Consider the following 13399-nt stretch of genomic DNA (forward strand, 5'->3'; position numbering starts at 1 on the left):
TCAACCTATGTATTATTATTATAATTAAAACTAAGCGCTAAATCCACCAGGTCATTCAGTGCAAGGATTGGTGGAGGCTCAAGCTTCTGCCTTCTAATTGGGGCCTAATCTCTGGCCAGAATGTGAATTATATTCCTGTTTTATTTTAGAGCCAAGATATCTTTGATACCTGAAAATTCATTTACTGCATATGTATGGTATATTTACATGATGTGTAATTCTTCTTTTAAAATAATATAATTTCCTGCATGTCACTGGGAAAAAAAAATTATAAACATGTATATTCCAACATTGGGCAAACTATTTAATTTTAAAATATTAAATTTAAATGTAAAGTTTTCATAAATATTTCTCTGCAGTGTATGCTCTTGGGCAAGTGTATGGCATAGAAGGGGATTTGTCTTCCATTGCTCGTCAGGGATCAGGGAGTGCTTGTCGCAGCATTTATGGAGGCCTCGTCAGGTGGCATAAAGGAGAGTTGGAAGATGGCACTGACTCTATAGCACGACCAATTGCTCCTGCAGATCACTTTCCCAATCTAAGAGTCATTATTTGTGTGGTGAGTCTTCAATATTTGTGCTTTTATTGGATTTTTTTTGGTTACATTATCATTTATTTCTCACTAAAGTAGGGTTACTCAAAGAAACGCACACATTCACCTTCACTCGTTCAATAGCTGTCTTGCCAGAAATGTATGGACATCACATTTCAAATGACTCTTCTGATTACAAAGTCCTCACTCATCCTTCTGAGTGCAGGTACTATTTCCAACTTGCAGGACTCAAATCTGGCTGACTGGTTTCATTGAATTTTTTCATAAATGTTACTTTGCTCGCACTCCAGCAACATGTCTAAACCCAAAAACCGCTTCTCTCCCTATTTTGATAAATTGTAACAACACATGCATACCTACTGTATGTGTAAGCCCCTTTTTATTAAAACCTCCTTCATCCCTTTCTGGAATGTGCCTTATACTTTCCATCTTTCCATTCACAACACTATGCACCGTCTTGCTTCATCCTCTCTGAATGTCTAGTCTATCTCTACAGTACTTCCTCTACTCTGAATTATACCTTTCAAACCCTCACATCGTCTGTATAATATATGTATTGTGTATACTGAAACCTTGTTTGTTTCAGGCCAATTCTGAGCGTAAAAAGACAGGCAGCACAGATGGAATGAGACAAACTGTTCAGACTTCAAAATTAATGCAGCATCGTATCAAAGAATCCGTTGTTTCTCGAATGGAGTCCATGATAAAGGTATGATCATTATTCCATATTTATTAAAAAAATTGTTGTCATTTATAGTTCTTCTGGGTACATTTTGTAGTAACCAATAATACCATAATTATAGAAGCAGTTATGCTTGTAGTATCCCATTTTCAGTGTTTAGTCTTGTAATGGTGCAAAGTTTCCAGCCATAGTATGCACTGCTTCTTCTTGGTTCTCACTTCAGCAGTGTACCATTCTGTTTCTTAAAAAAATTCTAGCATCCTTTCAGCACCTTGCTTTTTTAACAGTGATTTTCTCATATTCAAAACATCCTCAACAGTACCTAAACTGTCTCCATTCACCTCAAAGAGTTGCACAGTAAGTTGAATGCTTGGTTATGTCATATCTGGTTGTTTCATGTAACTTTTAAGGATTTTCTTAAATATATTTTTTCTTGGTTCATGTTTTATCACATCAGTCATTTACCACCAAGGTAAGGTAACCTAAAGAAACAACACTTTCACTATAACTTATTCAGTAGCTCTCTTGTGGTGCTCACACCTCTGGAAAGCATATCTGCCTAACCAGGTTTCCTGAATGTCTTCATGTGTTACCGTACTCCTCCAACAAAATGTCAAATTCCAAGAATCGCTTGTCTCCACTCTGATCTAACATACTCTTCATTTATATACATTTCATAACTTATAAACTCTTTATTTAGTTGTTAATTATTAGGTTGATGCAGTATGTGGATACAATATCAGGTTTTCAGATCTCTTGTCAGTGACAATGAATCAGTTTACCATTTCTTGTAGGGTTAGATTTTTTGAGCAGTCTCAAATATAATGAAGTGCATGGCCCTGTCTCTTGTCCACAAACTTTATACTTTATACATGATGAACTGCCAAGTTATATAGCCTAATCTTAGTCTAGCAATATTTTTCAAATTCAAGACTGCATTATTTACAGAATTTTTCTGTTCATTGTTGCACAATTTTTCAGAAATTTTAATCTGTTAATTTCATTTAGGCTTGATTAGTTTAATTAATTTTTTAATTTACACATTGGCCATTTTTCTGCCAAACCAGGGTGACCCAAAAAAGAAGAAACACTTTCAACATCATTCATTCCATCACTGTCTTGACAGAGGCATGCCTACACTAGTTTAAAAAACTGAAACATATCAACACCCGTCTTTCAGAGAGCAGGCACTGTACTTCCCACCTCCAGGACTCAGTCCAGCTAACTGGTTTCCCTGAATCTCTTCATAAATGTTACTTTGCTCACACTCCAACAGCACATCAGGTCATAAAAACCATTTGTCTCCTCTTGCTCCTATCTAACATGCTCACACATGCTTGTTGGAAGTCAAAGTCCCTCACACACAAAGCCTCCTTTACCCTCTTCTTTTAACCTTTCCTAGGCTGACTCCTATTCCTCATTCCTTCCACTACAGATTTATATGCTCTCCAAGTCATCAGCCCTCTGGATAATACTTTTAGTAACCCCTGCACCTTCTAATCTCCAAACTATGGATTTATGGATTCTTAGCATTATATTCACAGTGCACATTGCCCTCAGACATGACATCTTCACTGCCTCCAGCCTTCTTCTTGTTGCAACATTCACCACCCATGCTTCACACCCATATTGGTATAACTATACTCTCATACATTTCTCTCTCTGCTTCCATGGATAATGTTCTTTGTCTCCACAGACTCCTTAGTGAACCACTCACCTTTTTCTCCCCTCATCAATTCTATGATTCACTTCATCTTTCATAGACCCATTTGCTGACAAGTCCACTCCCAGATATTTGAGTACAATCACTTCCTCCATACATTCTCTCTCTAATTTGATATCCAGTCTAGCATTACCTAAATTTCTTTTTATCCTCATCACCTTACTTGTTTTCTATGTTGACTTTTAATTTCCTTCTTTTATATACCCTACCAAACTTGTGCACCGACCTCTGCAACATCTCTTCAGAATGTCCCAAAAGCACAGTGTTGTCAGCAAAAAGCACCTGTGACAACTCCCCCTTTGTGTTAGATTCTTTATCTTTTAACCCTACACCTCTAGAAATATATATTGAACAACCATGATGACATCATGTATCCTTGTCTAAGCCTTACTTTTACTGGGAAATAATTTCCCTCTCTCTTACATACTCTAATCTGAGCTTCACTATCCTTGTAAAAACTCTTCGCTGCTTTCAGTAACCTACCACATATTCCATACATTTGCAACATCTGCCACATTGCCCTCCTATCCACCCTATCATATGCTTTTTCCAAATCCACAAATGTAACAAAAGCTTTACCCTTATCTGAATATACTGTTCACCTATATGTTTCACTGTAAACAATTGGTCTACACACCCTCTGCCTTTTCTAAAACTTCCTTGTTATAATAACTCTGTAATAAAGTTGGTAGAATAACCGACAATATGTAAAGTAAAAGGACACAAATGCAACTAATGTGACTTTTTATTGTGGCAACGTTTCGCTCTCCAGGAGCTTGATAAATCTCCTTTTACAGTAATAACTCTGTCGTATATTTTACCAGATATACTCGACAGGCTTTTTTTGTTTTTTTTAACAAGTCGGCTGTCTCCCACCTAAGCAGGGTGACCCAAAAAGAAAGAAAATCCCCAAAAAGAAAAATACTTTCATCATTCAACACTTTTACCTCACTCACACATAATCACTGTTTTTGCAGAGGTGCTCAGAATACAACAGTTTAGAAGCATATACATATAAAGATACACAACATCCCTCCAAACTACCAATATCCCAAACCCCTCCTGTAAAGTGCAGGCATTGTACTTCCCATTTCCAGGACTCAAGTCTGGCTATATAAAAATAACCGGTTTCCCTGAATCCCTTCACTAAAAATTACCCTGCTCACACTCCAACAGCTCGTCAGGTCCCAAATACCATTCGTCTCCATTCACTCCTATCTAACAATGCTCATGCACGCTTGCTGGAAGTCCAAGCCCCTCGCCCACAAAACCTCCTTTACCCCCTCCCTCCAACCCTTTCAAGGATGACCCCTACCCTGCCTTCCTTTCCCTACAGATTTATACGCTCTCCATGTCAATCTACTTTGATCCATTCTCTCTAAATGACCAAACCACCTCAACAGGCTTATTTCCCTATAATTTTTACTCTCTTTTGTACCTTTTGACTATACAGAAGAATTATGCATGCTCTCTGCCAATCCCTAGGTATTTAACCTTCCCCTCTTCAATACATCGATTAAATAAAAGCACCAACCATTCTAAAACTATATCCCCACCTGCTTTTAGCATTTCAGTCTTTATCCCATCAATCCCAGCTGCTTTACCCCCTTCTATCCACTGCCTCACACACCTCCCTCACACTCACTACTGGCTCATCCTCACTCCTCCAAGATATCATATAACAAATATTAACTTGTTTTTACATATAATTACCAGACTATAACGCATGGCATATTGTAATATTTAAAGCATGTCGTTTCTCATGAATGCTTAAGCACAGTTGGAAATGGGCTGAACATTGATAACATCTCATAGCCTACTTATATCTCACAGGTCTCTTTTTAACGGTCTTAACTTTCTTTTTGCTTCCAATTAAGAGATTCTCTCTCTTTTTTTCCATTTCTCTTTTATCTCTCACTTGTCATGTAGAAGATCAAGCTTCCACAGCCATTTACACTAAATGACACACAAGGGTTTAGTACAATTGTGTAATTAACTCAGTGGCCTGCTAAGGCTACCCAGGGTAACCCAAAGAAGAAAACACATCTACATAATAAAATACTGGTAATCTTTTCCTCTGCTTTTGTAGTATATGTATTGTATACATATTCATAAGCACTTATTATATTCTCTTTGCTGCTCTGTGCCAACAGGCTACAATATCTTAAATGGGCATTCTGATATATATGTGATAGTTCCTTGATAATGTGAGAAGTCATGAAAGTGCTTGGAATTTCACTATTCTTTTACAATGGTTGTTTTGCATGTAACTATATTCATATTAGTCAACAAGAGGTTGAGAACACAGTAATGTGCACAACAATTGAGAAGTGATATTTATTTCTATTTGAAGGAATATAATGTTTTATTAAGTGTATTTGAAATTCTTAGTGTTCCATGAATTTTTCTTCCACAGGCAATCAAGGACAAAAATTGGCCTGCCTTCTGTGATCTTACAATGGCTGACAGTAATGAGATGCATGCAGTCTGTCAGGACACTTTTCCACCCTGTGTGTACATGACAGACACTTCACATGCTGTGGCTAACCTTGTACATCAGTACAATGATCTCAAAATTTCTCAACGTGACATTAATCATAAGGTAATAATAATGTATAAATATCATCCATTGGTTTTATAAAGCTTGAAGCAAAGTCTTTTGGAAGGCATATTTAAGTTAGCTTCTAGGTATAGCAGTGAAAATAAATACAGTGGACCCTCAACTAACGATTTTAATCCATTCCAGAGAGCTTGTCCTTAGCCGAATTTATCGTTAGCTGAATTAATTTTCCCCATAAGAAATAATGGAAATCCAATTAATCCGTTCCAGACACCCAAAAGTATTTAAAAAAAAAAATTTTTTTTACATGAAATATACATTTCCCTACACAGAAAACAATGAGACATGCAGAATAAATACATAAATAAATACTAAAATGACACTTACCTTTATTGAAGAGTATTGATGAGTGATGAGACACTGTTTTTCTTCAACACTCTAGGATTTTCAGAGTGATACATGAGTAAAGGCTTCACTTTGCAATCCCCACTAGCATTACAACAAAACATGAGAGTTAGCCTGTCTTTCATAGGCTTGTGTCCTGGGAGTGCCTTTTCCTCCTGAGTAATGTAGGTCCTGTTTGGCATTTTCTTCCAGAACAGCCCTGTTTTGTCACAATTGAACACTTGTTGGGGTTAGAATTTTTCAGCTTCGCCATGCCTTATCACACTGTGTATGCCACTACGATTCTTAAATCTCTCAAACCAACTTTTGCTGGCCTTAAATTCACCAATATGAGCACAAGTTCCAGGCTTTTTTTCCTGTTCCCCTGGATGTTAGTCGACTGGTGTGGGCCGCATCCTGGGGGACAAGATTAAGGACCCCAATGGAAATAAGTTAGACAGTCCTCGATAATGCACTGACTTTCTTGGGTTATCCTGGGTGGCTAACCCTCTGGGGTTAATTGTTTCTTGGTAATTGTTTCTTGTTAAGCCACACCAACAAAAGTCTCTCCACATCTTTGAATAGTACAGCTGACGGTGGCGCAGCAGCAGCTGACGGTAGTGAAGCAGCAGCAACAGCTGACCGTGGTACAGCAGTAGCTGACGGTGGTACAGCAACAGCTGATGGCGGTGCAGCATCAGCAGCTGACCGTGGTACAGCAGCAGCTGATGGTGGTGTAACAGCAGCTGACCATGGTACAGCGGCAGCTGACTGGTGCAGCAGCAGCTGATGGTGGTTCAGCAGCAGCTGATGGTGGTACAGCAGCAGCTGACGGTGGTGCAGTATCAGCTGACCGTGGTACGATAGTATTTTGATAGTATTTCTCACCCTTTATCACAGGGTTGGCACTAGAAGCTTTCTTTGGGCCCATGGTGGCTTATTTAGCAGTTACAAGCACTAAAACCATTGAAATAATACAAAATGTATTAAATGTATGCATGGAACCGTCTGCCTTGGCTTGTAAACAATGGCACACTAGCTGAAGGCAGGGCATCTGAGGCGCTCAGGCTGGATGGACAGGCAGACGCGTTTGGGACAAATGTCCTTACCCGAGTTTTTCATCGTTGGTCGAGCCAATACTTTTACGCAAAAACGCATCGTTACCCGATTTTATAGTTAGTTGATGCCATCGTTGGTCAAGGGTCCACTCTATGCAGTAGGACAATAAGAAAGACCTCAGGATTAGAGGTTAGGATGAGGTCAGGATGAGGTAATCATCAGTCAGGTCCCAGTATAGACACAATCATAATTAATGAGGTGAGATATATTGGGCAGCATAGACACAACTAGAGAAAGCTGTATCAACATTAGTTTCCCAAAATTCTTCAGCCTTCTACCACCATATATGAGAGAGATTGCAAGAATATAGGTATAAGTTTTCAAGAGGAAATTGGATTACATCCTGAAACAAAGGACTAAATCACTTGGGTTATCATGGCTCTGCAGGCCTACATACTGCTGGCATCAACAGCCTGGTTGACCAGGCAGTCAACAACGAAGCTTGGTCATAAATAGAACTGAAGCAAGTCACAGATGTATCACAGTATATGGACATTAAAGATCACATTAGTTTTGTAATATAACTCTTTCCATTAAAAAAGTTGGGAATAATGTTACATATGAATAATGTGGTATGGAGGCACTTTAAATGGGGTTCTATGAACATACTAAGAGATAACATTAAGTGTAGAAAGATTAAGACTTTTCAACACTTTCACTTTGTATGTAAGGGGGAATTACCATCAGACCCTTGGCTGTCTTCTAGTTTAAAGTTGATAAGTTCTCAAATCAGTACCTGGTCAGCTGGGCTGTGGTCCATATGCTGGACAGTGTGTGGCCACCACCAACAGCCTAAGTGATCAAGCAGTCCACCAGAAAGCCTTGTCTGAGAACAGGCCATTAGGTGGTAATCCCTGAAATCATCTCGAAACTAATATTACTTTCATCGTATTAGCAATATCGAGATTTGTGAACTCTAATGTAAGTATACCAAGGAGAAATGCAGTATTCCACGTCAGTTCCGTATATTTATGGTGTGCACCAATTTCTATGCTAAAATTTGAGTCTTTTTATTTTTGTGACCTCTATGCTGGTTACACTGTCAAAATGGTCAGATTGCTAATAAAATTAAATGTGAATTATACTGTTCAGTATTTAAACATGTATAACTTTTTTATTAGTAGAAATATAAATAGATTACTGATTTATTGGTACAATTTTTTAGGTAGCATTAAGCATTGGTTGCCATTATCACTTGCTCTGCTTCAGGTTTGCTACACATTTGATGCTGGTCCAAATGCTTGTTTATTTGTCCCTGGAGCTGTTGTGGAAGAAGTCTTAGCATTGTTACTTTTTGCCTTCCCACCCAGTTCATCACAAAGCCCTGCTGAGTATGTTAGAGGCATTCAGGCTCACCCAGTCACTCTGTCTAAGGTGAGTGGCATCTTTGTCATTTTATGTTTTAAGACAGTGGTTGTTTTCTACCAAGATAGGGTGTTCCAGTGAAGGAAACACATTCATTATCATTCATTCATTAGCTGTCTTTCCTAAAGTGTTCATGTATCATAATTCAGTGGCTCTGAACTACTATGTCCCAGCCCATCCATCCATCCTTAAGAATATAAGCACTGTACTTTGCATCTCCCATACTGGAACATTCCTTCCCATCTTTTTCAGGTGTAGGCACTGTACTTCCCACCTCCAGATATTTATTCATTATCAGGAAATAGGGCTACTTTTATTCTTTGAATAAAAACTTAGCCATTGTAAGCCTGAAATGTGGCTGAGAAATTTCTAGTCAGGATTGAGTAAGAATATATCCAATGTGGATTAAATTTGTATTCCATATATAGGTAGTAGGTTGGTAGACAGCAGCCACCCAGGGAGGTACTACTGTCCTGCCAAGTGAGTGTAAAACGAAAGCCTGTACGTATTTTACATGATAGTAGGATTGCTGGTGTCTTTTTTTTCTGTCTCTTAAACATGCAAGATTTCAGGTACGTCTTGCTACTTCTACTTACACTTAGGTCACACTATACATACATGTACAAGCATATATATATGCACACACCCCTCTGGGTTTTCTTCTATTTTCTCACTAGTTCTTGTTCTTGTTTATTTTCTCTTACCTCCATGGGGAAGTGGAAAAGAATTCTTCCTCCGTAAGCCATGCGTGTTGTAAGAGGCGACTAAAATGCCGGGAGCAAGGGGCTAGTAACCCCTTCTCCTGTATATATTACTAAATGTAAAAGGAGAAACTTTCGTTTTTTTCTTTTGAGCCACCCTGCCTCGGTGGGATACGGCCAGTGTGTTGAAAGAAAGAAGAAAAGGAGAAACTTTCGTTTTTCCTTTTGGGCCACCCCACCTCAGTGGGATACGGCTGGTGCGTTGAAAGAAAGAAATATCATAACACTACAGTTTTAGGGCTGAATCACCCTTATGTTTGTGGTGTATTTCTTTTAGTAGCTAATACTGTACGCATATGAATATGAATAATGAAATTGTAGAAATTTATGCATACAAGATAATAAAGAAAAATAAACACATCAGTTACCTCATTGAGCATAATTCCAAGATGTGGAACGTATTGCAGAACTGCAAGTCCATTCATTGTTCAAGTTTTATTATCATCATAAAACCTCAAATAATTTATTAGATTTATGGGCAAGCCAATGTCCTAATGCATCTACACTTGTACTCAAGTATTTCACTCAAGGGGGTTCCTTGATGCTGGTGAGGGGCTTCTGATACAAGGAATTGGATTTGTTTTCTTCCTTGGATTAAAACTGCCTCCATTACACAGGCACTTTATGATCCCCCTATGGATTTAGTTCTTCCCTCTAAGTATAATAATAATAATCTGCATGTTATGAGTACTCCTCATACATTATAATTCTGAAGGTTAAGTAATCTTTTCCTTCATCCTTGTAGATGTTGAAAAACCAAGTAGGGAATAGATTATTTGAGAGTAGGCTACACCTTAATTTTTATGTTACCCACAACAGCTTTTACCCACCAAAATAGTGACCCAAAGAAGGAAATGCATTCACCATCTCAAATTCAGTAGCTGTTTTACCATGAGTGTTTTAACATTACAAATCAAATAATCCTCTGAATCATAACATCCCCACCCATTCTTCAGAGTGAAGGCACTGTACTTTCCACTTCCAGAACTTCTTTCTTCTTTCTTTCAACAAACCGGCCGTATCCCACCTAGGCAGGGTGGCCCAAAAAGAAAAACAAAAGTTTCTCTTTTTAAATTTAGTAATTTATACAGGAGAAGGGGTTACTAGCCCCTTGCTCCCAGCATCTTAGTTGCCTCTTACAACACTCATGGCTTACGGAGGAAGAATTCTGTTCAACCTCCCCATGGAGATAACAGGAAATAAACAAGAATAAGAACAAGCAAGCGTGCGTGAGCGTGTTAGATAGGAGTGAATGGAGATGAATGGTACTTGGGACCTGACGATCTGTTGGAGTGTGAGCAGGGTAATATTTAGTGAAGGGATTCAGGGAAACCGGTTATTTTCATATAGTCGGACTTGAGTCCTGGAAATGGGAAGTACAATGCCTGCACTTTAAAGGAGGGGTTTTGGGATATTGGCAGTTTGGAGGGATATGTTGTGTATCTTTATATGTGTATGCTTCTAGACTGTTGTATTCTGAGCACCTCTGCAAAAACAGTGATAATGTGCGAGTGTGGTGAAAGTGTTGAATGATGATGAAAGTATTTTCTTTTTGGGGATTTTCTTTCTTTTTTGGGTCACCCTGCCTCGGTGGGAGACGGCCGACTTGTTGAAAAAAAAAAAAAAAAGAACTAGTAAGAAAATAAAAGAAAACCCAGAGGGGTGTGTATATATTTTTTTTTTTTTTTTTTTTTTTTAACAAGTCAGCCGTCTCCCACCGAGGCAGGGTGACCCAAAAAAGAAAGAAAATTCCCAAAAAGAAAATACTTTCATCATCATTCAACACTTTCACCACACTCACACATTATCACTGTTTTTGCAGAGGTGCTCAGAATACAACAGTTTAGAAGCATACACATATAAAGATACACAACATATCCCTCCAAACTGCCAATATCCCAAAACCCCTCCTTTAAAGTGCAGGCATTGTACTTCCCATTTCCAGGACTCAAGTCCGACTATATGAAAATAACCGGATTCCCTGAATCCCTTCACTAAATATTACCCTGCTCACACTCCAACAGATCGTCAGGTTCCAAGTACCATTCGTCTGCATTCACTCCTATCTAACACGCTCACGCACGCTTGCTGGAAGTCCAAGCCCCTTGCCCACGAAACCTCCTTTACCCCCTCTCTCCAACCTTTTCGAGGACGACCCCTACCCCGCCTTCCTTCCCCTATAGATTTATATGCTTTCCATGTCATTCTACTTTGATCCATTCTCTCTAAATGACCAAACCACCTCAACAACCCCTCTTCTGCCCTCTGACTAATACTTTTATTAACTCCACACCTTTTCCTAATTTCCACACTCCGAATTTTCTGCATAATATTTACACCACACATTGCCCTTAAACAGGACATCTCCACTGCCTCCAACCGTCTCCTCGCTGCTGCATTTACCACCCAAGCTTCACACCCATATAAGAGTGTTGGTACTACTATACTTTCATATATTCCCTTCTTTGCCTCCATAGATAATGTTTTTTGACTCCACATATACCTCAATGCACCACTCACCTTTTTTCCCTCATCAATTCTATGATTAACCTCATCCTTCATAAATTCATCCGCCGACACGTCAACTCCCAAGTATCTGAAAACATTCACTTCTTCCATACTCCTCCTCCCCAATTTGATATCCAATTTTTCTTTATCTAAATCATTTGATACCCTCATCACCTTACTCTTTTCTATGTTCACTTTCCACTTTCTACCTTTACACACATTCCCAAACTCATCCACTAACCTTTGCAATTTTTCTTTAGAATCTCCCATAAGCACAGTATCATCAGCAAAAAGTAACTGTGTCAATTCCCATTTTGAATTTGATTCCCCAAAATTTAATCCCACCCCTCTCCCGAACACCCTAGCATTTACTTCCTTTACAACCCCATCTTTATTATTATTATTATCACACTGGCCGATTCCCACCAAGGCAGGGTGGGCCGAAAAAGAAAAACTTTCACCATCATTCACTCCATCACTGTCTTGCCAGAAGGGTGCTTTACACTACAGTTTTTAAACTGCAACATTAACACCCCTCCATCTATAAATATATTAAACAACCATGGTGACATTACACATCCCTGTCTAAGACCTACTTTTACCGGGAAGTAGTTTCCCTCTCTTCTACACACCCTAACCTGAGCCTCACTATCCTCATAAAAACTCTTTACAGCATTTAATAACTTACCACCTATTCCATATACTTGCAACATCTGCCACATTGCTCCTCTATGCATTCTATCATATGCCTTTTCTAAATCCATAAATGCAATAAAAACTTCCCTACCTTTATCTAAATACTGTTCACATATATGCTTCAATGTAAACACTTGATCTACACATCCCCTACCCACTGTGAAACCTCCTTGGTCATCCGCAATCCTACATTCTGTCTTACCTCTAATTCTTTCAATTATAACCCTACCGTACACTTTTCCTGGTATACTCAGTAAATTTATTCCTTTATAATTTTTACAGTCTCTTTTGTCCCCTTTCCCTTTATATAAAGGGACTATACATGCTCTCTGCCAATCCCTAGGTACCTTCCCCTCTTTCATACATTTATTAAACAAAAGTACCAACCACTCCAACACTATATCTCTCCCTGCTTTTAACATCTCTGTCATGATCCCATCAGTTCCAGCTGCTTTACCCCCTTTCATTCTACGTAATGCCTCACGTACCTCCCCCACACTTACATTCTGCTCTTCTTCACTCCTAAAAGATGGTATACCTCCCTGACCAGTGCATGAAATTACTGCCTCTCTTTCTTCCTTAACATTTAAAAGTTCCTCAAAATATTCTAGCCATCTACCTAATATCTCCATCTCCCCATCTACTACCTCCCCTACTCTGTTTTTAACTGACAAATCCATACTTTCCCTAGGCTTTCTTAACTTGTTTAACTCACTCTAAAATTTTTTCTTATTTTCATTAAAATTTCTTGACAGTGCCTCTCCCACTCTATCATCTGCTCTCCTTTTGCACTCTCTCACCACTCTCTTTACCTTTCTTTTACTGTCCATATACTCTGCTCTTCTTATAACACTTCTGCTTTGTAAAAACCTCTCATAAGCTACCTTTTTCTCTTTTATCACACCCTTTACTTCATCATTCCACCAATCCCTCCTCTTTCCTCCTGCCCCCACCCTCCTATAACCACAAACTTCTGCCCCACATTCTAATACTGCATTTTTAAAACTATTCCAACCCTCTTCAACCCCCCCACTATATGCTTGTACAT

General features: G+C 38.8%; 1 protein-coding gene across 3 annotated transcripts in view; it reads left to right on the plus strand.

Annotated features, from left to right (window-relative positions):
* Positions 1-13399, plus strand: part of Mvd (mevalonate diphosphate decarboxylase) — a 40312-nt gene that overhangs the window by 15025 nt on the left and 11888 nt on the right. For all 3 annotated transcript variants that reach the window (XM_053799100.2, XM_053799099.2, XM_053799101.2), the window contains 4 exons: positions 360-559; positions 1140-1262; positions 5375-5560; positions 8231-8395. In XM_053799100.2, the coding sequence (XP_053655075.1) occupies positions 360-559; positions 1140-1262; positions 5375-5560; positions 8231-8395 (674 nt within the window). The remainder of the gene's footprint in view (positions 1-359; positions 560-1139; positions 1263-5374; positions 5561-8230; positions 8396-13399) is intronic.

The sequence above is a fragment of the Cherax quadricarinatus genome, chromosome 66, assembly GCF_038502225.1.
Source record: "Cherax quadricarinatus isolate ZL_2023a chromosome 66, ASM3850222v1, whole genome shotgun sequence".
Classification (NCBI taxonomy): Eukaryota; Metazoa; Arthropoda; class Malacostraca; order Decapoda; family Parastacidae; genus Cherax; species Cherax quadricarinatus.